At 33.8% G+C, this 24,033-nt stretch overlaps 1 protein-coding gene across 15 annotated transcripts in view; it reads right to left on the bottom strand.

The window, feature by feature from the left end:
- Positions 1 to 24,033, bottom strand: part of CEP120 (centrosomal protein 120) — a 63,599-nt gene that overhangs the window by 17,504 nt on the left and 22,062 nt on the right. For 10 of the 15 annotated variants that reach the window (XM_081054534.1, XM_081054536.1, XM_081054529.1 and 7 more), the window contains 11 exons: positions 23,714 to 23,927; positions 22,469 to 22,646; positions 18,986 to 19,135; positions 18,110 to 18,292; positions 16,138 to 16,234; positions 15,894 to 16,040; positions 15,231 to 15,320; positions 15,013 to 15,105; positions 13,393 to 13,554; positions 9,589 to 9,711; positions 3,218 to 3,316 (listed from right to left, as the gene is read on the bottom strand). In XM_081054534.1, the coding sequence (XP_080910660.1) occupies positions 3,218 to 3,316; positions 9,589 to 9,711; positions 13,393 to 13,554; positions 15,013 to 15,105; positions 15,231 to 15,320; positions 15,894 to 16,040; positions 16,138 to 16,234; positions 18,110 to 18,292; positions 18,986 to 19,135; positions 22,469 to 22,646; positions 23,714 to 23,927 (1,536 nt within the window). The remainder of the gene's footprint in view (positions 1 to 3,217; positions 3,317 to 9,588; positions 9,712 to 13,392; positions 13,555 to 15,012; positions 15,106 to 15,230; positions 15,321 to 15,893; positions 16,041 to 16,137; positions 16,235 to 18,109; positions 18,293 to 18,985; positions 19,136 to 22,468; positions 22,647 to 23,713; positions 23,928 to 24,033) is intronic. The other 5 variants (XM_081054540.1, XM_081054541.1, XM_081054542.1 and 2 more) reach the window with 3 other exon arrangements.

The following is a 24,033-nucleotide window of genomic DNA, read 5'->3' as shown; positions in this document are numbered from 1 at the left end:
TAGACAGGTAGTTAACAGATAGTCAAGATACAACCCAGGTCTCTTGACTCCAAGGCCTCGTTCGAAACTATTGATGCTGCCTACGGTAGAATGTGTATCCTGCTATTTTTTTTTTAATTAAATTTATTGGGGTGACAATTGTTAGTAAAGTTACATAGATTTCAGGTGTACAATTCTGTATCCTGCTATTTTTAACAGCTACCCTCATCACATTATTTCCTTGCTCCTAATTCCACAGGGCCTCCTCCATATTGTACTATACATAACCTAAATATCTTGGCATCATGGTTGTATTAGCTTCTCTCTCAAAGTCAATGATAATTGTCATGATCAGAGTTAGTCTAATAGTCAGTGATGCCATTTTCTTTGCTAGGATATGCTAAACCATGACTTCTGCAGCAATACTTTGACAGAAATCTCTAAAGGCTTCCATGGCTCACTGCTGGAAATTCTTTCAGTATTTGGGTTCCATGAAATGACTGCATAATGTTATAAAGGGGAAAGAACCTGAGCCTGGACTCTGGTCAGATGGTTCTAATCCTATTAACAGTCCTATCACTTAGTACCTGTGCGCTCATGTGCAACTTCCTTAACTGCTCTAAGTCTCAGTTTCTTTCATGTATGAAGTGGGATTACTAGTCCCTGCTATATATTACCTATTAGGATTAAATGAAAAGATACAGATATCTTCATCTTAAATGAAAAGATATAAAAGCTCAACACCTGGCATGTAGTAAGCCTTCAATTAATGCCAGCTGTTCTAGCAGTATCATTATAATTATCCTCCTTTCTCTCCAGTTGCTGTCTCCTTTACCAGCTTCCCCTTCCTCCTTTTTAAACATAAGCATTCTAAGTCCTATCTGTCATAGCTTATCATTCTGCAAAGGACTCCTTCATCTGTTTTTAAACCCAATCACCCTCAAAACATCAGATCCATATTTCTAACTGCTTGCTGAATTTCTTTCTGTAAAAATTAAAATGTCCAGACTTGCAAGTCCTATCCCCTCTTCACACCGCAATCAACTTTTTGTCTCAAAAACCACATTTCTGATATGGAGGCTTGAGATCTTCACATCATCTTTGACTTTCTACTCTGCATTCCAATCAGGTACATTGTGCTACATCGAATCTACCAGAACCATGTCCCTTGGTCTGTTCCCACTGCTGCCACTTAAGCTCCAGTCCTTATTACCTAAAATGACCTCTAAATTTCGTCGCCCTCTCTGTTCTCTAAATAGACTCTACGCTTTCTTCAAGAATGTATGCTTTCTGACTTCATGCCTCTTTGCTGTAATCACACTATTGACTGTTTACAACACCCCTCCCCCACCCCACTACAGTCCTAAATCACAAACAGTTCCCCAGGAGTCCATCTCAAACACCTTCTCTTCCATGACACCTTTCCTTTGTTTTCCATATACAAGTATCTGAAAGTCTAGGGCAGTGCCTTATAGGAGGCCCTTAGTACTGTATGTGATTGTTCGCTCATCTATCCTCAGTCCTGTCAACATACATGAAATATTTACTATTATTAATACAGTAAGTACCCCCTTCTGTAAGGTTTCGCTTTCAGTGGTTTCAGTTACACATGGTCAACCATGGTCTGAAAATATGAAATGGAAAATTCCAGAAATAAACAATTCATAAGGTTTAAACTGCACACCCTTCTGAGTAGTGTGATGACTCTCACACACCGTGCTGCGCTGTCCCAGCCTGGATGTGAATCATCCCTTTGTCCAGTGTATCCACACGGCATATACTACCCGCCTGTTAGGCCACGTAGCAGTCATCTCAGTGATCAGGTCCGTCGCAGCAGCACAGGCTTGTGTTCAAGTCACCCTTACAGAACCCTAATGCTGGGTCACAAGGCCTACGTCATTCACCTCACTTCATCTCATCATGTAGGCACCGTATTATCTCACATCACAAGAAGGGTGAGTACAGCCCAATAAGATAGTTTGAGGGAGAGACCACATTCACGTAACTTTTATTACAGTATATTATTATAATTGTTCCATTTTATTAATTATTGTTAATCTCTTACTGTGCTTCGTTTACAAATCAAACTTCATCACAGTTATGTATGTATGGGAAGAAACAGTATGTGTATATATATACATATAGGGCTCAGTGTTACCTGTGGTTTTAGGCACCCACTGAGGGTCTTGGAATGTATCCCCCATGAATAAGGGGGGACTACTGTATTATTTTATACTTAGCTTGTAGATGAGTTGAGATTATAAGATTATAAATTAAGATTATAAGCATATGAACTGATAAGCATATGATATGATAAGCATATGATTATAAGCATTTTGCCAGTTTACCTTATTTATTCTCAAGCAGTCTAATACATACTCCTTTATGAAGGTGTTAAGCATTTAGTACAATACCACAAAGATGTTTAATAGCATCTGATGGCTATGGAGACACATTAAGAAAAATACAAATCTGAAAGACCCTATGTACCAAATTTCATTGAGAATAAAACTGACACATTAAAAAAACACCAAACTTAGAATAAATTATCCATTATCGATCCTTAAAAATTTTAGGTCAAGTAGATTCAAAATAAAAATCTTGCTCATATTTTTTTTTATCTTAATCTCTTGAAGAAATTACACCCAAAATTAAGATACATTTCTCACAAAGCTAACAGCATTTGTTATCTAGTAGCAGGAAGGAAAACAATGTCATGTAAGAAGAACTGAGGAAACTATTACTTTTAAACTCTTATAAAATTATGCAAAAATTCCCTGTGATTCCTTCCTTAATTGAATAAATTACTGTGTCTTCCTAGGAGTAACATTTAAAATACGTTCTTAACTTGAGGACATGATAAAGTTTTTTAAGTTATACTTAAATTTCTCCCCCTAAAGGTAATTCCCAATAAAAATTAATACTGTGGAAAATGATAGTAAATGAAAGTAAAAGAAATTATCCAATTTCTTCTGGGGAAGAGGACAATTGGCAATTTAAAAAAAGGACCTAGAAGCTTCAGTTTTTAATTTTAAAAAAGTAACATCTTATATATAACACATAAAAAAGGCTCATAAAAAAATAGCCCCAATCTCAAAAATAGCACTGGAGATTCAAATGCAGACATCTGAACATAATAGGTACTGCCAAATATGCAAACTTGTAAAGAATAAAGGGGGAAAGACATAAAAATAATCCATCATCAGTTATAATCCAAACAGGTATATAAACTACATACCTGTTTAAGTCTGGCAAGTTCTTTCAAAGCTCGTCCCCATTGCTGCTTGTAATGCAGTTTAGACTTAGTTGCAGATTCCAACTTTCTTTCAAGTTCAACCTAACAGTGATTAAAATCATATCAAGTGAAACACTACACCACTGTGTACAATCACTGAAAGATAATATATACAAAGAGTCTGGCTTAAGAAAAGAGTTTATCTAGTGTAACATACGACATCATCTAAAACTGTTATATAATTTACTATAAATATTATGGCACATGAACATTTTCTTGTTTAAAATATGGTCGTATTTTTACTGCCTAACAGCCTATACTGAAAGGAACTGAATTAGTCTTAACCTCCAGACAGTTACTATAAATGTATTTAAAACATGTATATTACATAAAGATCACAGAATGAAAAATACATTCTTTTTTACAAAAATAAGTTCTAACTGTTAGCATTCCAATCTAGCTGGCACTCTAAATCTTAGAAACCAAATTATTCCTTTTGGAAGCTGTTCATTATGTGGAATTTTGTCTTACAACTAAGAAAGCTAGTAGATTCTTTTATAACTATATTTTGGCAAAAATCATAGAATGCTGAAAACAGTGAAATGTTTAATCAGAAAGCAGTTTACTAAGAAAGAACACAAAGTCAAAAATATTTTAAGAATGTTAAACCCAAGTGAAAGAAAAATAATGCTCCTAACAACACTCATCTTTTATTTTCTATTTTTCCTTAAATATATAAAGAAAAACATGAAAGTGATTCAATTAAAAAAATAAGGTTATTTATACTTGCAGCAGGCAATCTGTTGTGCATGAACCAAAGCCAACTTGGCTATGTTTTGGAATGTCCTCTCTCAATGTTTCAACCCAAGCACCAAACAAATTCATGCAGCCAACAGTTTTACTATTTAAGTGATAATGTAATAATGTGCCTGAATTACAATAAAATACTGTTACTCTAAACTGGTCTAATTTTTTATATCAAGTCAACTTTTTCCCATACATACAATAATTCCTAACGTTCTGCAGGAAATTAAAACTGAAGACACTATCCAAAAATTCAAACTTCAGAAGCCTCATAAGAAAATAAAATGAAAGGAAAAACAGGTTGCCAAATTCCCTTCACAAAAGACCAGAACATTCTCTGCAGTAATATATGACTTCATGGAGTCAAGGTCTTTTCTGCTTTACAGATCCCTAGTGCTTTAGCTGTAAAATGTCAACACATTTAAATATGACTCAAACGTCTTAAATTGAAAAATACTCTGAGATTATCAAAGATGATTTCTTCACTTACACCCCAAAGATTTATACATATTACTTGGTAATTTAACAACAGGACATATGTCAGAGGAATAGGAAAAATCTTTTTATAACTGTGAGATCAAAGAGTAGCATTCAATTACAGAAGTGATCAACGGTCTTAGAAAAAGTCTAGCATCCTCGACGGACCCAAGGATGAGAGCTAGGACAGGCATGAACCTGAAGGGATTGCTTATACCCAGTGGACTAACTCCATAAGACAAAAAACTGTCTGGGGAGGTTATATTAGTTTTGCCACGATTATCAAAATAATTCACATTTGCACAGTTATTCACACTAATTTAAAACACATGTATAGTTAATAAATATAAAAAACTGTAGCTAGGAAATCTGAGACACAAACCTTGTTTTTCTAATTTATTCCTATTACCAAATCAATGATTCCAAACTTTATTTTTAAGGATACAGATAGATGCCTCTGTGATTCTAAAGAAATATAGGGATTCAATTCCCAGAAAAATGCACATAACCAAAGACTGAGTTAAGAGCCCTTATTGTGAGTAGATTTGAGTCTTTGGGAAGCCTTTGCACTTGTATGTCATATAGATTTCTCCCTTGAAATATTTTCCAGTTTTATTCTTTCATATTCCTACGGCCATTTCCTTAGCTCAGGCTCTTCTTGTCTCCTTGGCCTCAAACCTATTCTATCTACAACCCTGCAGACCACCATTAGATCAATGTATTCTCTACTGAGAAATCTACGATCTACTTCTTGCCTGCAGTGTTGATAAGCCTGAAGTCTTCTGCCCAGGTTCCAAGGCACTCCACAACAGAATTTCCATCCTACCTGCACCACCTATGTTCTTGGCATTCCTCAACAGGATACCCTCTGCTCCAACCACTATGCTGGTATCCCCTGTGCACCCCTCTCCTTGCCCAAGTTACTTCCTGAGCCTTTCGATTCTTCCTTTTCTTCTCTGCTTACTTAAAACTTCAGGCTCAGTTCCAATTCTGCCTCGACCTGGAGCTGTCTTAAAACTACTATATTCTGAAAACCAAATTGATTTTTCTGAATTGCAAAGAGTTTCTATCATATTACTTGGTATTTGATTATACATGGTCATTTAAGGCTCTCTGAGACATCTCCCCAATTATATTATAAACTCTTTAAAAGTGAGGTCCCAAAAGGATAATGTACTATTTCTCTTACTCTTTTTCCCCTCTCATTTTCCCCTTTGCGCTAAGGGGTGAACACACAGTAGACACTCACCAAATATTCTTAAATATGCAAATTTTAGCTTCCGTCTTCAACTTCTGTATGCCCTACAAAATTATACTTTCCTTATGTTATTTTTTTAAAGTCTCAATTATTTTTAAGCAATCTAAAAGACATTTCCTAGCTAAAAGCAAATCATAAACTACTAGTCCCTTGTTACATAATAAAGGGAATCAAGAATTACATTTGGTCTTTTTAAAATAAAGAACCAGTCCCTCCAAAAAAAAAAAAAAAAAAAAAAAGAATTACATTTGGTAAAACTGTATCTTAATGTTAACTTGTTTTTAGACCATTTCAGTGAATATGGGAAAATTTGTGTTATATTGAAGAGAATGGGTAATCACCAAAGAAAAAAGCTCTGGGACATAACCAGAAATTATAGATTTAATTAGATACTTTTTCACTTATGTCTTCCTTTTTGTGCTTGTATGTCTTTGTTACTACTTCAGAAATAAGATTCTGCCCTCTTCTGGCTCCAAAAGAATTTACAAAGAATTTTCAAATGAGCTGAGAAGCTTGGATTTACTAGGCACTTAAAAATGCTGAATGAATTCATTAGATCTGATACTGAGGCAGTCAATTATGCATTTTTCCCCCCTCTCTCAAATTCATGGTGCTGTTTATACTTTTAATGTTTAGTGATTTTTATCCTTTTGGTAGAAGTGTAGTTGGAAAAAAGAATTTAAAAAATCATTTAAAATTTAATTTCTGTGGTGGATATTATCTAGTCTATATTTAGAAAAGATTAATAAGATAATGCTTCTATTCCAACTTTGAGATATTTGGTTTCTGAATTTCCCCAAGGTAAAATGGAAATACTCTTTGATACCCACTTAACAGAGCTTGTGAGACTAGATGAGATATTGTCTGAGTGCTTCAGATCTCTCTGGTAGGCATCACAGAGTTCGTATTTATAAACACAAACACTTTAATACTTGGTTTTTCAAAAGAGGAAATGTCTAGCTGGATTCAAGTTTGTTGGTAGAAAAATGAGAAGGCCAAAAATGGAGAAGTGAAGAATTTATGTAGGTGTGTAAGAAGCAGGATCAACAAGACTTTGCCATTAAATAGATGTGGGGGTAAAAGGGGAGCCAAAGACAGTATGACAAGTGATAGGCTGCAGAAAATTTAAGGAGTTCAGAAACACTAGAAGAAACCAGCTAATTAACACCCTCCTCAAAATATATATATATTTTTTACCCTACTCTTATTCTGATCTCTAAATCTTCTGTATATTCACACTTTTTGCCTTGTAGTGTTTCTTCTTTCAAAGACTAACTCTTCTATCTATGCTCAACCACCCCGTCCTCTCTTGAAGCATCAGTTTCTCCTTGCTACAAATTTCTTATCCACAATCTAAAAAATATCCTTCATTTTCTCTACATCACAATAAGCTTTTCTCAACAGTGTTAGGCCCCTGAGCTACTTCCTTTCTTTCTAATGCCAAACTTTCTATTACTCTCTGCAATTCGGCTTCTTAAAAGTCAGTGACTTAACTGCCAAACACAGGGCCTTTCCCTAACCATTCCTGACTTTCCCTTACATGAGAGATGACGTTTACTTCCTCATTTTCTTTTGGGCACCACACTAGACTTTTTTTATTACTTCTCTTTTGGATACCACACTAGACTTTTTTCTTATTACTTCTCTAAGTCTTTTTAGCCTCCTTCGCTGACTCTTGCTTTTTGTCTATGAAGCTGAACTTTCCCCCTAAGTTTTATTTTCACTTGTCCTTCCTAAACATTTCTTAAACAATTTCAAGGCTATTAACTTTATTCAAATGACTTCCAAATCTGTATATCTAGCCTTTTTCTCTCTTCCTACTCTATACTTTCTCATTTTAAACCATATTTAGTGAACTTCTCCACTTAGATTATTCTGCTAACGTATCAAATGTAATATGTCTTAAACCAGAATTCTCTAAAACTTCCACCTCCCCAAAAAGTTCATTAGAATTCTTCATTTCTATTAACATTCATTAAGCCAATCTTATATACTTGAGAGTAATCTCTGACTCTTCTTACCAGATAAAATACAAATTTTTTAACTTAGTACATAAGGTCTTCCCACACATAGCCGAAAATTACCTTTACTTCCCACATTCTCTTAACAGGCCTATTTTTATTTTGAAACTATTACTATAGTGATTAAACGCTAGATTCTAGTCAAGGTATTATCTAAACATGCAATAGACTTTTTATCCTCTGTACAACTATACAACCTCTGTTTGGAATACCCTCACCCACATATTTACCTATATAAAATTTCACCTATCCTTTCGGTCCATATCCAATTTTACTTTTTTGTTATGCTTAACATGTTGACTGAAGTAGAAGTGACTTTGTTTTCCCTTTACATTCATAGTATTTGGTAAGAAAATGTTATATGATACTGTTATCATTTGCCTTTCACTATAACAATTTTCTTCAGTTCCTTGTCTCCTTTTGTAACTTATTGATTCTATCTTGAACATTTTTGAATCATTCATAATCGCATTTAGTACAGTGTCATAAATAACATACATCTTTGCTGGATAATGAAAAACCAATTGTATCAATCAGCATTCTGCCAGGAAACTAGAAATCACTCTAGGTCTTTCAAACAGGTAATTTAATATAGGCAATTGGTTATACAGATCATGCAAGAGCAGAAATGCCAAAGAGGATATAGTGAGATCACCCAATGATTAGCAACAGCAGGAAGCCCCTACCTCTCCTGAGTAGGAGGGACTGCAAAAGGAAATACCCAGAAGCAGTAGTTCCTGCTCTCAGGAACCCAAAAACTTGGGGCTGGCCAATGAGCTAGAAACACAGTGGGGACTGCCCAAAGGAAGTTACAGAGAAGGGATGTGTCGTGGGAGATGGAACCATAAGAAGATGCAACCTTTGCCAGAGAAAATAAGGGAACTGGAGAGAGACCGAGAAGAAAAGGACCACCCTCGTATCTTCCCAACTCCAGCCCACCAATTTTCTGTTAGTGCCCCCTAGTGGCTGAATCTACAGAAGCAATAGAGCAAGGAAGCCCTCTACACAAAGCTGAATGGGAAAAGACAGGCAATGGCTGACAATTAAGTCCCTAAACTTCTAAAGGTTATTTTCCTGTTTATTCTGTGTTATTTTCCTGTATATGCTATATCTTTTTAATAATGCCTAAAACTTATCAAACTAAAAAATGTAAGAGCACATATTGTCAAACTTAGGTTGTCTGTTGGACATTACATGTTTTTTAATGCCTAAAACCTGAACATTCTTTCTGTTTGTAGGGAATCCCACTAGAAATGAGACGTGGGACCTGGCTTCCAACCACAGAAATCAAAATAGGGTGAATATCCCTTCTTCCAAGCTCAGAGTAGAATACAGGTCTGTGATTTAAATAAAAGCTCCCGTCTGGGGCACTGAATCCAAAGGGTAGTAAAGATGCAGAAAGAGTATTCACAATACAGATGCAGCTACTGCAAAACTGAGAGTTCAACAGTAGGACACTAGAATCGGGTTACAGAACCCAGTGACGAGGCAGTGATGGCACCAATGGTAGCATCTTGAGGAGACGGTTTTGTGACAGAGTACACATGCCTTGCTTACCCTGGTTCCTGCCCATATTTTGAAACTGGTTCTTCAGCTATCCTGACAATTTTGTGAATTCCTTTATTCCTCGAGTTAGTCGTTCTGTTTGCAACCAAAGACTCTAATCAGTACAAACTACTGACACTGTCATGTGCTTTGAATTCTCTGATGTGTCATTTGGTATCAGAATACTACAGTGAATTGTCACACTGTCATTTACAGATTTTATGAATTATCATCAGGTCTAGTTAAGTTGCCATAAGTGACATGGGTACCTTTTCCAGGGTGAGAAGATTTATTTCTGACTGTAGACGGATTTCTGGTTTGTTGCTTTGCTGATCTTTGAACTGATGAAACTCTTTTTCCAAAATCTTATACTTATTTTCAGCATCTTTAAGCTGTATTAAAAAACAAAGTGTTAAAAATAACAAAATGTTGTAACCATTTTAAAACAATAGTATGTCAATTTTAGTATTACAGAATTCAATTCAACAGTGTCATTTTTTTCTTATTCTAAAGCATGTTCATAGTAGAAAACTTAAAAACAAAGTAGAATGAAAAAATTAAGATGGTTAGTAATGCTAAAAATTTAGTAAATCAATTGATTGACAACATACAAAACTTTTTAGGAGTATGAAATTTCTTATAAAACCAGTATCATGAGAACATTTTTGTTATATTTTAGATGGCAAATGAAAAAGTCACTTTGTAAAAATATTGATACTTTATACTAAGATGTCACAGGTAGGACTGAACATTATCAACATACCAGATTATCGATGAAAATTAAGTTTAATTTTTAATGCAGTATTTCTTAGACTTATAATTGGATACTGTATGAATTTCATAATTCAAATGCGATTACAACTTAAGGTAATTTAAAGATTATTTGGCTCAACCCCTTCATATATATACGTAATGAAACTGAGGGTCAAAAAGCTAAATAACTGAAGCAGTGCCAAAGAACTAGTGAGCAGCAGAGGCATGAATAGAATTCACATCTTTTCATCCCCTAGAATAATGATCTAATGTAAAGCAGGCATTAGTTCCTTAAATAAAAAAGAGATAGACTGCTTTGACTCAACACTCTATAATTTCCCTTAGAATAATTTCAAAACTACCAAAAAGCATGAGGATATAAGTTGTTCGTTTCAAATCTGGGATTTTTTTGTTTCAATCAAATGCAAACAAGCACTATTAAAGATGCTTTCCAAAAATATAAACCAATATAACTATCCATTATTAGATAAACCTATGATCTCTTTACTAAGAAATAAGACTTAAATAAACTAAATTAAATAAACAAACTAAATTTGAAATACTGAGAAAATCTGCAGCAAAAATGGAACTTAAATTATCAATAATAAATTCTTGTTTTATGCCAATAAATACAAACAATTCTAATTAGGATTTATCTAGCATCTTTAGGTAATGGGTATTCCAGACCTAAATATTCCAACATAACAGAAGTTTACTTCTTTGATTATCCAAACCTTTATTTTTAAAGTTGAATAGGAACCTTTCTAAACTCTCTCACTTTTCTATTTTAAACAAAACCTAATAAACTTGGAATTTTTTTCCACCATTCAGAGACAATATTACAAACAATTATTGTGGTTACCATCAGGTTGGAAAGCAGTAAGCTATTAGGCATCCTGGGCTCATTTTTGTTTGCTAAGTGGTACATAACTACATTGATTTTGAGTTATGGTAACTGCTTTTATGTATTTGAATATAGACACTTTATCTTCATCAGCTTTTGGTGACAGTATTTCTATCTATCCCTTCTACCTGTCTAGTTAGCATTGTATGTATAGTGCCTGTAACCTGGTTCACAGTAAGGAACTAAAAAGTTTGTTTCCTTACATGTGAAATGTTTACAGTCATGGGCTTAGCAATTTGGGCATCTCAGAAACTTCTGCTTTCACCACAGTTTTTTTTCCTAGGTCTTAGATTATGTTTTAGGAGTGGCCTGGATAACTTTTCTAAAATACCAGTTCTTCCCACAAAGATGTAAGCTACTTATACCAGTCTGGGACAGGGTAGAGACCTGGGCTTTTTCCAACAACTCCCCTGGTGATTCTAAATGTTACAAGCCTTGGTTCTCAAGATGGCTGAATCTTCCTGATAAGTGGAAGAAGAGAAGTATTACTGGTGAATCCTGTCACAATTGCCTACTTTTACAACTTTATCTTTCATATTTTAAATGAGATCTCCATAACGATGAAATACATACTATGTTTTCCCAAAAATAAGACGGAGTCTTATATTAATTTTTGCTCCAAACGATGCACTAGGGTGTATTTCCAGGGGATCTCTTATTTTTTCATGTACAACAATCTACATTTATTCAAATACAGTAATGTCATCTTCTTCTGGAACATCATCATAACGTACTAAATGAGTGTCTGCCTGGCTGATGATCTTAACTGGGTCTTATTTTTGGGAAAACACGGTATTTATAACCACCTAAATAATGTGACTCCTAACTGACCCTGAACTGCTATGGAAACTATTCTTCAAGCCAGAATTTACTGAAGACTTTGGAGGCATTCATCATATATTATCTAATCTACAATGAATTTTTTCAGGAAAGATAAGCTTATTTTTTAACAGCTTTGTCCTCCCCCCCCCCAAGCAAATATTTATAGGCCCCAATTATATGATGAAGACTGGCTGGGCTCTAGGCATACAGATATAAAACAAAACAATTTTATGGAGCTAACGATCTGATACTGGTCAAATTATCACACTCATAAAAATAAAAGGAAACTGCCATAACATACCAAAGGAAAAGAAAAGGAGAATAATTTCTTATGAAAATTATACAACAAAAACTTGACTTAGACTTGGGGAGCAGGGGTCTGCAAAGATTTCTCTGGGTAAGTGATGCTTCAGCCAAAAACTGAAGGCTGAGTCTCGTTCACTAGCCAGGCCCAGGAAAGGTAGCAGCCACAAAGATCCTGTGGTGAGGCGAGCATGGTATTCTTGAGGACCTGAAGGAAGACTGGTGAGGCCGGGGGAATGCATGCAAAGGTGAAAGTGACAGATGAGGAGATAGTAGGCTGGGCCCAAACTATGACGAGGCTTGTAGGGCAAGGTAATGATGCTGATCTTTATCCCATGAGCACTAAGACAACATTGAAAGGTTTTAGAGGAGGGCGCCATGATTCCCAAATGTCAAAAATACCACTCTGGCTGCAACGGGAAGCACAGAAATAAAGAACACTCACAGGAAGCCCATGCATGGATAGGAGGATCATATTGGGTTTGAAATTCCTTTAAGACATCCAAGGAGAGACGGCAAAAAAGCAGGTGGATGGGTCTAGCGTACAAAGGCCTGGGATATAAATGTGAAAGTCCCAGAGGTGGATTATCTCTGAAGCCATGGGCATCGGTAAGATTGTTTAGTACAAAGTAAGTTTTGAATTTGGAGGAAGTCTAACCTTTACTGGCTAAAGGAAAATAAGCCTGTTATAGAACCTGAAGGGCGGCCAGAAGAGGAGAGGAAAACAAAGAGTGGTATTACAGAAGCTGAGAGAAGAGAATATACAAAAACAAGGACAGTAGTGTGGGTATGAGTAAAATGAGAAATGAGAAATGCCTGCTGAACTTGGTGACTGAGGCATTGGTGGCTTCTTTGACAACCGGCTGGCTAGAGCAATGGGGACATAAAGCAAAGTGGGATGGCTTGGGAGGTGAGTGTGAAGCAAGGAAATGGAGAGGAGCAGACAATTCTACAGCGGAATTAGGTTCTTAACTGAATTCAGTTCAGTGATACATGAAGTACATCAATGTTTGCTACAGGGAGATTTATCAGAAAAACATTTTAAATTTAAAGTTACCTGAAATATAATACAATCTCATGCAAATAATTATAAGGGAAAGAAAATTATTCCAATATAGTCCTCAGCTTTAACTTAGGAAAACAAGATCCAACTTAAAGTATATTTGAATCTCAGTGCAATAAATGTGAATAATTATCTGTGAATTTTTATAACAGTTTAGTGAACTGTATCTATTATTTCTAGAATCAAATAAACTCTAAGTGTAAAGAGATGACAGGCAGTTCATCTGACCTGTTGCTGAAGTCGGTGTTTATCCTCTTCTAGCTGCTTGACCTTTAACCTTTCCAGTTCTACTTGGTGAACACAATCTTCCTTGGCCCTACGGACAGAGTCCTGAAGTTCTTGCAGGTTCCTTTCACGTTCTGATTTCAGTTCCTTTCTTTCTCTTTGAAGCTTAAAACAAGTGCATCTTTAAGAGTTAGCCTATTAAGAGCTGCATGATACTGTTCAATATTCCTTTATCCTTATATATAATCAAATGTCCAGAATATTTACAAATTTATTTTCATACTTTTTTCAGTTATTAGAGGAGAGTTAATATTTAAGTACACTGAAATTATAAACTTTCAATCATCATTTAATTCTAATATATAAAGTATATACAAAAATCCATATATGACTTGTATAAATTCAACTGAAAATGCCCTAATCACTTAAAATTCCTTCTTGAATAAAACCCATTTTGTTACATAAGCAAATATGCCCAAGATTCTTTTTTTCTTTTAGAAACTTCTTATTTTCTGCCTAATCATATAGAAGATAACAGAGCCTTAGTATTAGGAACTATACATTATATTTAAATTTAAGCATCTAAATAAATTTAGAAATCCCAGAAAGTATATAAAGATACGGTTAGGGTGATATGGTGAGATAATTTTAAGAAACACATTTGGGTATGGAAGGAACATATAAATTTAATGTGGAAGAAATTCTAATTATTTTGAAATAAGCTTTACAGTAATTTAAAGAAGACGATAGTTTAGTGGTTACCAGAGGGTAAGGGGGTGGGGGGTGGGTGATGAGGGTAAGGGGGATCAAATATATGGTGATAGAAGGAGAACTGACTCTGGGTGGTGAACACACAATGGGATTTATAGATGATGTAATAAAGAATTGTACACCTGAAATCTATGTAAATTTACTAACAATTGTCACCCCAATAAATTTAATTTTAAAAAAAAGAAAAAAAAGAAAAAAAGGGAAGAGGGAGGGGGAAAAGGGAGAAGGAGGGAATTTGGAATGACACCACTAGATCAGAAATGAGCCATGACTCAATCTGTGATTGAACAAAAAAGAGAATGAAACAAAAGTAAATGTGGAAAAATTAAAGAATGAACATGTCTAGCTAAATGAAAAAAAAAAAAAAGAAGTATTTAGGGTAAATTTAGGTAAGGACCTAACAAAAATGCTGACTAGGCCTACTACTAATATAAGTTTTCATCCATTCTTGGGATCTAATGTTTAATGGGCAAGAGAGGGATATTCCCTTCTTACTGAAAACAAAATCAGGATTCCAAAGCCCACCACGTTTTCTCTTTTCTCTAGGTAGTGCAACTATCCATTCCTTTCACATAATGGAAAAGTTACCCAAATATCTCCGCTGTTGCAGAAGTCAGCCACAGCTAGCTGAACAATAGTTAACCATGTCAAATAAAAACTTTTCTACCTATTCCTCACATCCTAACATATAAAATATGCTTTACTCAGTTGAACAGAAGTTTTCTCCATAATGTGTGAAAGAATTTCTATGAAATATATTTTATACAAGTATAAAGAAAAAGAGAAATGAATGGTATAAATCTAATATATGGATTCTGTGAAATAAAGATATCTGATAGACAAATACAGTACCTCTGTTTCTGTGATAGCAAGCTGTTGCTCTCGCTTCTCTAAATCAATTAGGGTTTTTTGAAGTTTTCCTTCTAAAATAGTATATTCAGCCACCTAAAATATAATAAAAGTTACCTTATCTTTTCTCCAAATTCCAAACAAAATTTTCAAAATGCATACACAAGACATTATCATTATCAGTTTTCCTTTCCTCCTTCAATTTCTATGCAAGTTAATACCTTTTTCTGTACTAGTGATTCTCTCTCTCGATCCCTTTTCTTCCATTCCTCTGCAAGAGCTTGCATATGAGCCAGTTCTTTTTGCTTTAGCTACAAAAGGAAGAAAAATAAAGTCAGGGAAAAACTCAAAGTATTTCAAATAAACAAATCAGTTGTTTGCATTTTAAAAAAATAACGGATCATTGATATGTTTCTTTCAGGTGTTCTATTTTATTCTTAAAAAAAAAAAAAAAAAAGATGCCCAAGGCAAATAATACCTCATATAATTCAAGAGAGCACATGACACTAAGTTTTGTTTTCTAGCTCTCGTGTTTAGGGACTGTGGATTCCAGTTTCAGGAGGGTATGCTAAATGAGGGCCTGAAATTTAAAAAAAAAACCTTCAAGTTCTTAACCTCTGAACTCTAATCTTCAGTCCTAATTTTGCATTAGAATCATGGACTAAGTTTAGGGGAATCCTTCTGAGAGGCTTCTGCCAATCCTTTGCAGTTTAATCATTTTTTGGTCTATATACATATATATATATTTTATTTAAGGAGTGAGGGATTCTTGATATTCAAAGGGATTAAGTAAGGTACCCATGAAACAGAGAGAGAAAAGCTTATGGAGTAGGCAAACTATACCAAGTAGACAAAAATAGAGTTTTAAAGTAACACAAAGTAACCTGATTTTCAAAAATGTCTTCCTGCATCTCTTTCCACATTTCTAGCTCAAGTGCTGCTTTGTATTCTAAGGTTTCACGAGGCTCTGTCTGGATTTCTGAAGGTGCTGGGGGAAGAGAAGATGGCTTCTGTTGTACAGCAGGTAAACCCTAACATAGGAATAAAAAAGCATATTGAAACAAATACTCTCACATCCACACATTAGATCCATTTTAGAGAGTAATTTGATAATTCAGTGACATTTACCTGAGATGAATCAGAGACAAAAATCTCACGCATTTTTACTAGTCCGTAATCTTCTAGAGTCATTGTGTAAGAAAGATTTATTATCCTATTATTTGAGCTACAAATGAAATCAGAAATACATTAAAATTCATGGAAATACTTTTATATTATTTTTTCCTCTTCTGTCCCCAATGCTATAGCATTGAGTAGGCAGCGACTTGCATTTGACACTCGCTGCTGAAACTGTAGCAGCTCCTATAAGTCTCAAGACCTTCCATACACATGATTTTATTTGATCACAAATACCCTGTTAAGCTCATACCTGCGTTTACTATAAAGGGAGCTATAACAGCTGTAGATTCCTTGGAGAAATTGAAAGTGTAAAGGAGACATTTTAAATCTCACTGCCCATAGGTTAATACGGCTAAAATTTAGTTTATTTTCTTCCTCTCTTTGTTTTATGTATATGTAGATACACATGTATTCATGCATGCTGAGATCATACGGTTTTGTCCCTTTTTTCTATTCACATCAGGAAGATTTTTCTCGTGTCATAAACATTCATTTGAAATGTAATTTTTTTATGCCTGTAAAATATACTAAAGAATTTATGTAGTAAAATAAAAAAAGTAACAATTCCCCTATTCTTGAATATATATAGGTTAGTCTGAATTCTTTTTTCACTTTTCCTGGGATGAACACAGTCATACATAAATCTTTTACTGGATATAAGCATTGTCTCAGGATAATTTCTAGAGCTAGAATAACTATTATGTTATTTTTATCATAATGAGCACCTCTCTGTAACACAGAATTACATGTAGCATTTATCATTAAATAAATAAAAACAAGACAAAATGTCAGAGGAAAATAAAATCTTGGCAATAAAAATTCATGGCTTTATCTAAATTAAATATTTCATAAACCCTTGGTCAAACCAAACTTTAATGAATGGATCCCACACAATTAGAACTCATAATTAACAACTTTCCCGTTTTCTTCTAATCTCACAAATTTTAGAAGAAATAAAATGAAGCACTACGACATCTGAAGTTTTCACTTAATCTCTTAAGACTTCTCTGTCTAAAGAGTAGGGTGGGCAATCAAAGTTAATATTCATAACAAACAGTACTAAAATAACTTTAACAAGTAATGATATGATTATTTTCAGTATATTCTAGTTATGGTGACAGAAAGGAATACTAATTTTTAAGAGAGATCTTTCAATAACAGGAGTTGAAACAAAAATAATTTTCAGTTAACCAGAATATTTGATTCTCTAAAACACCTGTTCCTGGATCTTCCAAGTGAATAAAAATTTTACTAAATCCTTCCCTCTCCAGAAGTGGCTATAGATGGGCAAGAGTAAGGGAAGATAGTTCAATGCAACTTTTACATCTCGGCCTATTACTGAGTCTGGCTTCCTTCTTTCTCTATGCTCTAAAAATAAAGGCATGTCATATATAATGTCAAACTGAATTTAAATTTCTATTGTAAATTTAAAAAGATCATTCAACAAATATGTTTTGTCTGAAATATGTGAACTCCAGCTTTTCACTGTGGCAATTGTTTTTAAACATGCCAAACATTTCTAACATTCTCAGACTTTTGATATGAGGCAAAAATAGATACATTTTTATATGAAAATATTTTTAATATTTTAAAAATATGTTAAAATACTTTTCAAGTAGAAAAAGTCATTCTCAATACAAAATAACATAAAAATACTAAATAAAAAGATCCTGAATTTAAAATTATCAGGCTAAAGAGAGGGAAGGGAAATATACAACAGTCTGAATAAATAGTATTACAGTAGCACAGATTCTTCATTTTGGGAGGAATATAATGGGTACAAGAAAGCTCAAGAGCAAACTGGAATATAGCCCCCACAGGTCAAAGAAGAGCTCAGAAAAAAGATGATATGAAAAGATAAGTTGCATCGAGCTAATCAGAATAAAAAGCAAGCTAAGACCGATTTTGCAAAATGCATTACCCTTGTGCTGCTATAATGGGCACACTTTCACTGTATGTCTGACGCCAACACTGTTCACCATTAGAACCTAAAAAGCGAGTTTTTTCTGAAGACAAGATATTAGAAAGCTGGATTCTGGCGATTCCCAGAAGTAAATCTTTACTCATTTTATCCTTGTGCCATAATTCAATCAGCAATGGAATCCTGAGGAAGAGAGAAATGGGTGTTCATACCTATGAACTCTGAACTCAGTCTTTTCTGGATTAAAATCTTTGAGTTCCTTTAATGCGGTCAAAGTTGTTTTTGTTACCACAGGTAACAAACAGAAATTTCTATTACATTTTCTACATTTCTTTCTATGCAATAAAGAAAACCCTTCAAACACTATTACTCCCACAAATGGTTAATTTTTAGTTACCCTTCAGTCCTCCTTTTAAAATAATACACAGATTTGAATTTTGATACTTAGAAAAATGACATTTCACAGATCTCATTTTTCTTCATAAATCCATTTCAGAGAGTTGGATTAACATCTCTACTTTATATAGATGAAAAATAGAAAAAACAATACGGTGCATTCAGTGAATCAACAATAAAAAATTAAATAGTTCATATTTATCTTCACATATTATACCAGGAAAAGGCAAGACTACTTTTCAAAGTTCCTTCATTACTCATAGATTGTTTTAACAAACTTCTAATATCTAAACTTAGGCAAATAAGATATGAAAATCTGAAAAGAGCCTTTAAAACCACATAAAACTTCAAGGCAGAAGCACAAATGTCACAGACATTATTAGTACATTTGTTTCTATAGGTTTTCCTCTTTTTCATAAGATATAAACTGTCAAGAGTTGACTTGAGAAAATAATATCATACACACAGTGTATACATTACCTTAAGAAAGTATCTTGCAGCTGATGAGGCATAGTTGCAAAATCAAATGCACAGTAAGATTGGGGAAGAAAAACTTCCATGTTTTTCCGAACTTCTATAGGGGGATTTGTCATAATAGGAGCTGCACTTCCAAAGAACGGATATGAGTACCTACAATTTCAGAAAAAAAAAACACCTTAGAGTTTACAGATAAAATTTATAGTCTGTTAAAAAAGTATAATATGAATATTATGAGCAAATAGAATTGTTTTAAATAAATGATACAAATACATTACGATTTTTACTCTTATCACCAACTTTAAAATTATTTTCAGTGTTGATATAAAAAAATGACAAAAATTATACAGAGTGCATTATTTGCATGGTACTAGTTCCCAACTTGCTTTACAGGTAATATTTCAATGGAAAAGAAAGAGAATTCTGGTATTTTGAAGGCAATGACACCAAATAAGGAAGGGGCGGGCAGTCATTTTGATACACTCCAAGTAAGACCAAGATTTAGGAATGTGAATGATTCTACTAAACAAAGACCAAGCTCCCATTAAAGAGTTCCTTGAAGGCTCAGGTCCTATCTTTTCCATGTTTGCACTCCCAAGAACAAACAAGCAGTGGCCTCCTTATATTAAACATTCAAGAAATGCTTGCGGAATTTAATTTCTAACACTATTTTCCCTTATACAATAACATCCTGATCATTTATGAGCTAAAGAGCCTTCAGTCAACTCCAAAAGGATGCAGTTATGGTATTCTGTCTTTGAACAGAGAATCAAGGATGAAAGCAACTCAAACATACAGATGAATCAGAGTGACATAACGCTATTTCTTTCTTTCATCATAAAAATGACACTAGGGTAAATGGAAGAATGCCTGACTACTACTGAACTTATTTTGTATTTAAAGCCAAATATAAAGATATAATGCTCACTTAAATTTCACATTATATCTTGTTATTCATTATGAAAACCAGAATTTAAACCCACTGGTAAAAATTGCTTTTCTTATAAGAAGAATCCTGTGCATTCGTTCAATTCCTATATAATTTATACATCCAATGAAATCAGATCATCTCACAGAGAGTTCATGCTCTAGAAATTCAGCCCCCAACCGCCTCACTATAAGATGCAGTGATTAAAAAGGAAACACAAACTTTTTCAAATATAAGTGTTACCTCGCAAATTCCATTACATTATTGCAAACTACAATTTCATACCAAAGCAAAGCATGATAACATACAATTTATCACACAGAAAAAGTTAAACGGCCAGTGTTTTTAATAACTTAAAATGAATCAAAGACAGAACCAGTAGTCCTTTTTAAAATTTTTATTTTTAATTTAATTAATTTAATTATTTTAATTTAATTTTTAATTTAATTAATTTAATTATTTAATTATTTTTAATTTATAATTAATTATAGTTGATATACAATATTAGTTTCATATATATAATAACACTATATATAATTAGTGAATTATATATATAGTGTTAAGTGGACCATAAAACTACTTCCTCAGTTTCGAATATTTGTTCCCATTTTCTTTGCCAACTGAACTACTAGCCTCCCTCATATATTGACTTATTTCTGAATCTGTCTTCTTCACTAGGTTGAACTCTTTGTTTATATGGCTCGTGTGCCCCTAATACCAGGCAAACTGCTGGAACACTGTGGACACTTGCTGAGCAAACAAATGGCCGTTACAAGAAGGAAACACAGAAACTACTATTAGTGCTTTCCAAGGGGGCTTGTATAAGGCTTCCCCTTCACAGCACCTAATTTTAGATCGTCCCTGTATCTATGTTTCTGGCCAATACCTTCTATAGGTATCCTAAGATCAGCAGAAGTGAGATCTCAGTTAAAGGAGTAGAGGGAGAAAAGACAAAAAACTGAGATAACAGATAAGTATTGATTCTATTTCTAAAAACAATTTTAAGAGATGTTATACATACCCTTTGAGAAAAGCTACGGCTGTAAGAGAAAACCTTTTCCAGCCTTCAGTTTTCAAATAAAAACATTTTAGTAACGATTCTCAGCCTCCAACATAAGGTAAAATGCAGAACTTAAGCTGCAATGAAAGGACTTCCATTCTATGAATTCACAACCACACTGAGTGCTAGATGTCTTTGATTGTGTCCTCACGAAAACTTGGAGGACTTTGTAAAACAACTTCATAAGAAATCAAAGAATTGAAAAATTAGATACAAGTATGAGTCGATTTATGCATCTGAAAGGTAGGTGTGTTTCAAATAACAGCGGGAAGCAATGTGCAGTTGAGGACATTCCCGGGATGGCAATCCAAGATGACACAAAGATTTCCTTAATCACATAAAGACCAACAACTTTATTACAAATGCTAATGCACGCTCCAGAGAAATTTATGAGGAGAAACCAAATACTCCAAACTAAAACACCCTATTGTATTACATTTAATTTGTATCTCAGCCAGAAAAGTCTATAAAAACGTAATGTTGTTAAAAACAAACTATTGTGCAAAGCCATTTAACTGACTGAAATATATATTCCAAATTTTTTACATTAAAAAATGTGGACACATTCCACTTAGAGTGCATTAAGTATGGTTTTTAGATTCACAGCTATAAAATGTAGGTTTTAGGAATATAACCTTTGATTACAATACAGTTTTTACTGAAAAATCAGAAACTACCATTATTTTGACTTGTGGCACCTTTTCCAGAAACAACACATTTTAAGTTCAAGAGTCACTGTATTTTAAATAGGACCATTAATAAATTATTATAAATACTTGCAATTATTATACTGGAATACCATATTTTGCCATGTATAATATGCACTTTTTTTGCCCAAATTTGTGAGGGAAAAATAAGGATGCACATTATACATGGGTAGATACTAATTCCATATTTATATAAATGTCTTTAATTCTTTTATTTATGCTTATGAGTTAAAAGTGTAACTCTAGAAATCAATAACAATATCCATATACAAAATAATACCCTGGAATACGATAATCGGTTTTGTTGAACTTAAAGAGGAACTTGCAAAAACATCCATGATGTGTAAATATCGTAAACTTTCTCGTACCTTGTATCTATTCTTGTGTTTTGTAATTATGTTACATAAAATTTCTTGTACCATAATATGTTACGAAATAAATGCTAAAATTCCTTTATAATACAAAACACAAATACCTAAGTGTAAACAAACAAAAATTTGAATTAAAAAATTAAAATGAAAGATGACTTTCCCTGAAAAGTTTGGGCCAAAAAACATGGGTGTGCATTATACAATGCAAAATATGGTAGTTAACGATTGTTACCTTTCATACCACCAATGCCACCCTGGTTTAAGTTGAAAGCATTAGGACATAGGCTTACCCTCTTTTAGTACACTGATTTAATAAATACTATAACGTTTTTCATGACATTTCTCTCTCTGCAACTTCCCAAATACAGGAAAGGCATTTCTCCTCAGAAAATAATACTTTCAAACAAAATCAAATCATACCTTAATACACAGTTGATTGGAAAACTGACTTCCAAGTCATGGATACTCCTTAAGTCGATGGAAAAGCAAAAATGGTGTGATGTTGCTGGAACAGCAATTTTCTGTCCTGAAGCTGTTTCTGAAGCATTAGCGATAGTCACTGGCTGGGCCACTGAAGCAGGTACAGCAGGATTGATAGCTAAAATGAACATTAATAAAAAAAATTTTAAAAAGCTGTAAACAGTTTCTCTTAAGTTACTCAAATAATTTCAAGATATCATCTTATTTACTTTCAAGCAACAAATCTATTTGATTTTATAAACATATGAACTGAGTCATAAACATCCTAAAGTGACTTGTCCCAAAATTTGCAGGCTTTAATTCCCTTTGTGTTTAAAAGAAGAAGGAAGAAGGAAGAAGGAAAAGGAATAGGAAGAAGGAAGAGGAAGAGAAAGAGGAAGAAGAAGAGCTTCCTCTCAACATGTATTGCAAAAATAATAGCATACAGTACCAATGCAGTTATGTATGACAGCAGCCCGGCAGGCACTAACTTACTTCCAAGAGGCGGCTGAACTGAACCTAGCATTCAAAGGGTTCTATTTAAGACTTAATGCAAATATAATCACATCACTTTTTCAAAAGTAGTTTTGGTTATTTTTGGCACATATGTTCTAACAAAAAGCTAACACTTGAAAAGACAGAGCTGTCTAGTCCAGAGCTGTATAGACCAGAGATGTTTTAGTGAGTGACCCAAGTAATACACCCAAAGTTCTAACTCCTAATGCACAACTACTCTACTTACACCAAATAGAACTATAGATCCTTATGCAATGGATGGAAAAATTTCATAAAGGCAGATAAATATGCATTTTCAGATTCTCTCTTAACTTTAGGATCAAAAATGATTATTATGAGTTTACTTATAAGAGGTAGTTTGTAGCTCTTTCCTCTAAAATTCCAATGTATTGAAGATATTTGAGAATTACCTAGTTAAAACTCTATTTGAAAGAACTATAATCTTTAATTTCTTTTGGATAGACTATTTCTCATACAAAAGTAAAAGAAAAACGTTCTTATCTTTTAGCAAGTTTTATAACGAAGTTAAATAGATTACAATTACTTTAAATTGAATTTTTTTTTACCATCGCCACACATATTGGCTCTTAAACTCACAATTTTCACTTGGAACCCATAAAGAATCTAATAGTCATTTATTAGGTGACTGCAAAATCTATACCTAAAAGATCTGTAAAGACAACATCTTACCCTTTGGATTTGGTTTTGTGTCCTTATCATACTGTAAGCTTTCCACTTCACTTTCTGTGGCATCATCTTTTGTTGGAGGAGACTGGTTGTGAGGCGGAAGAGGGGACTCGCTGGGCGACTTTGGCTCAGTAAGTTTTTCCTTTATGGGGGTTAAAACTCTCTTCTTTGAATGCTGTGGCACATGTTCATTCTGGGTCTTTAATTGAATTAAAGACTAAAAACAATTTTTAAATAAAGCATAATTTGCAAAGAACTTTCCATCATAATTACTCAAAAAACTTGACATTTTTTATTAAAAAATATAAGCTTCCTTTCCCAGT

This window comes from Rhinolophus hipposideros, assembly GCF_964194185.1.
Source record: "Rhinolophus hipposideros genome assembly, chromosome: 7".
Lineage (NCBI taxonomy): Eukaryota > Metazoa > Chordata > Mammalia > Chiroptera > Rhinolophidae > Rhinolophus > Rhinolophus hipposideros.
The sequence above is the reverse complement of the archived record's forward strand: the minus strand, read 5'-3'. Positions and strand labels throughout refer to the sequence as shown.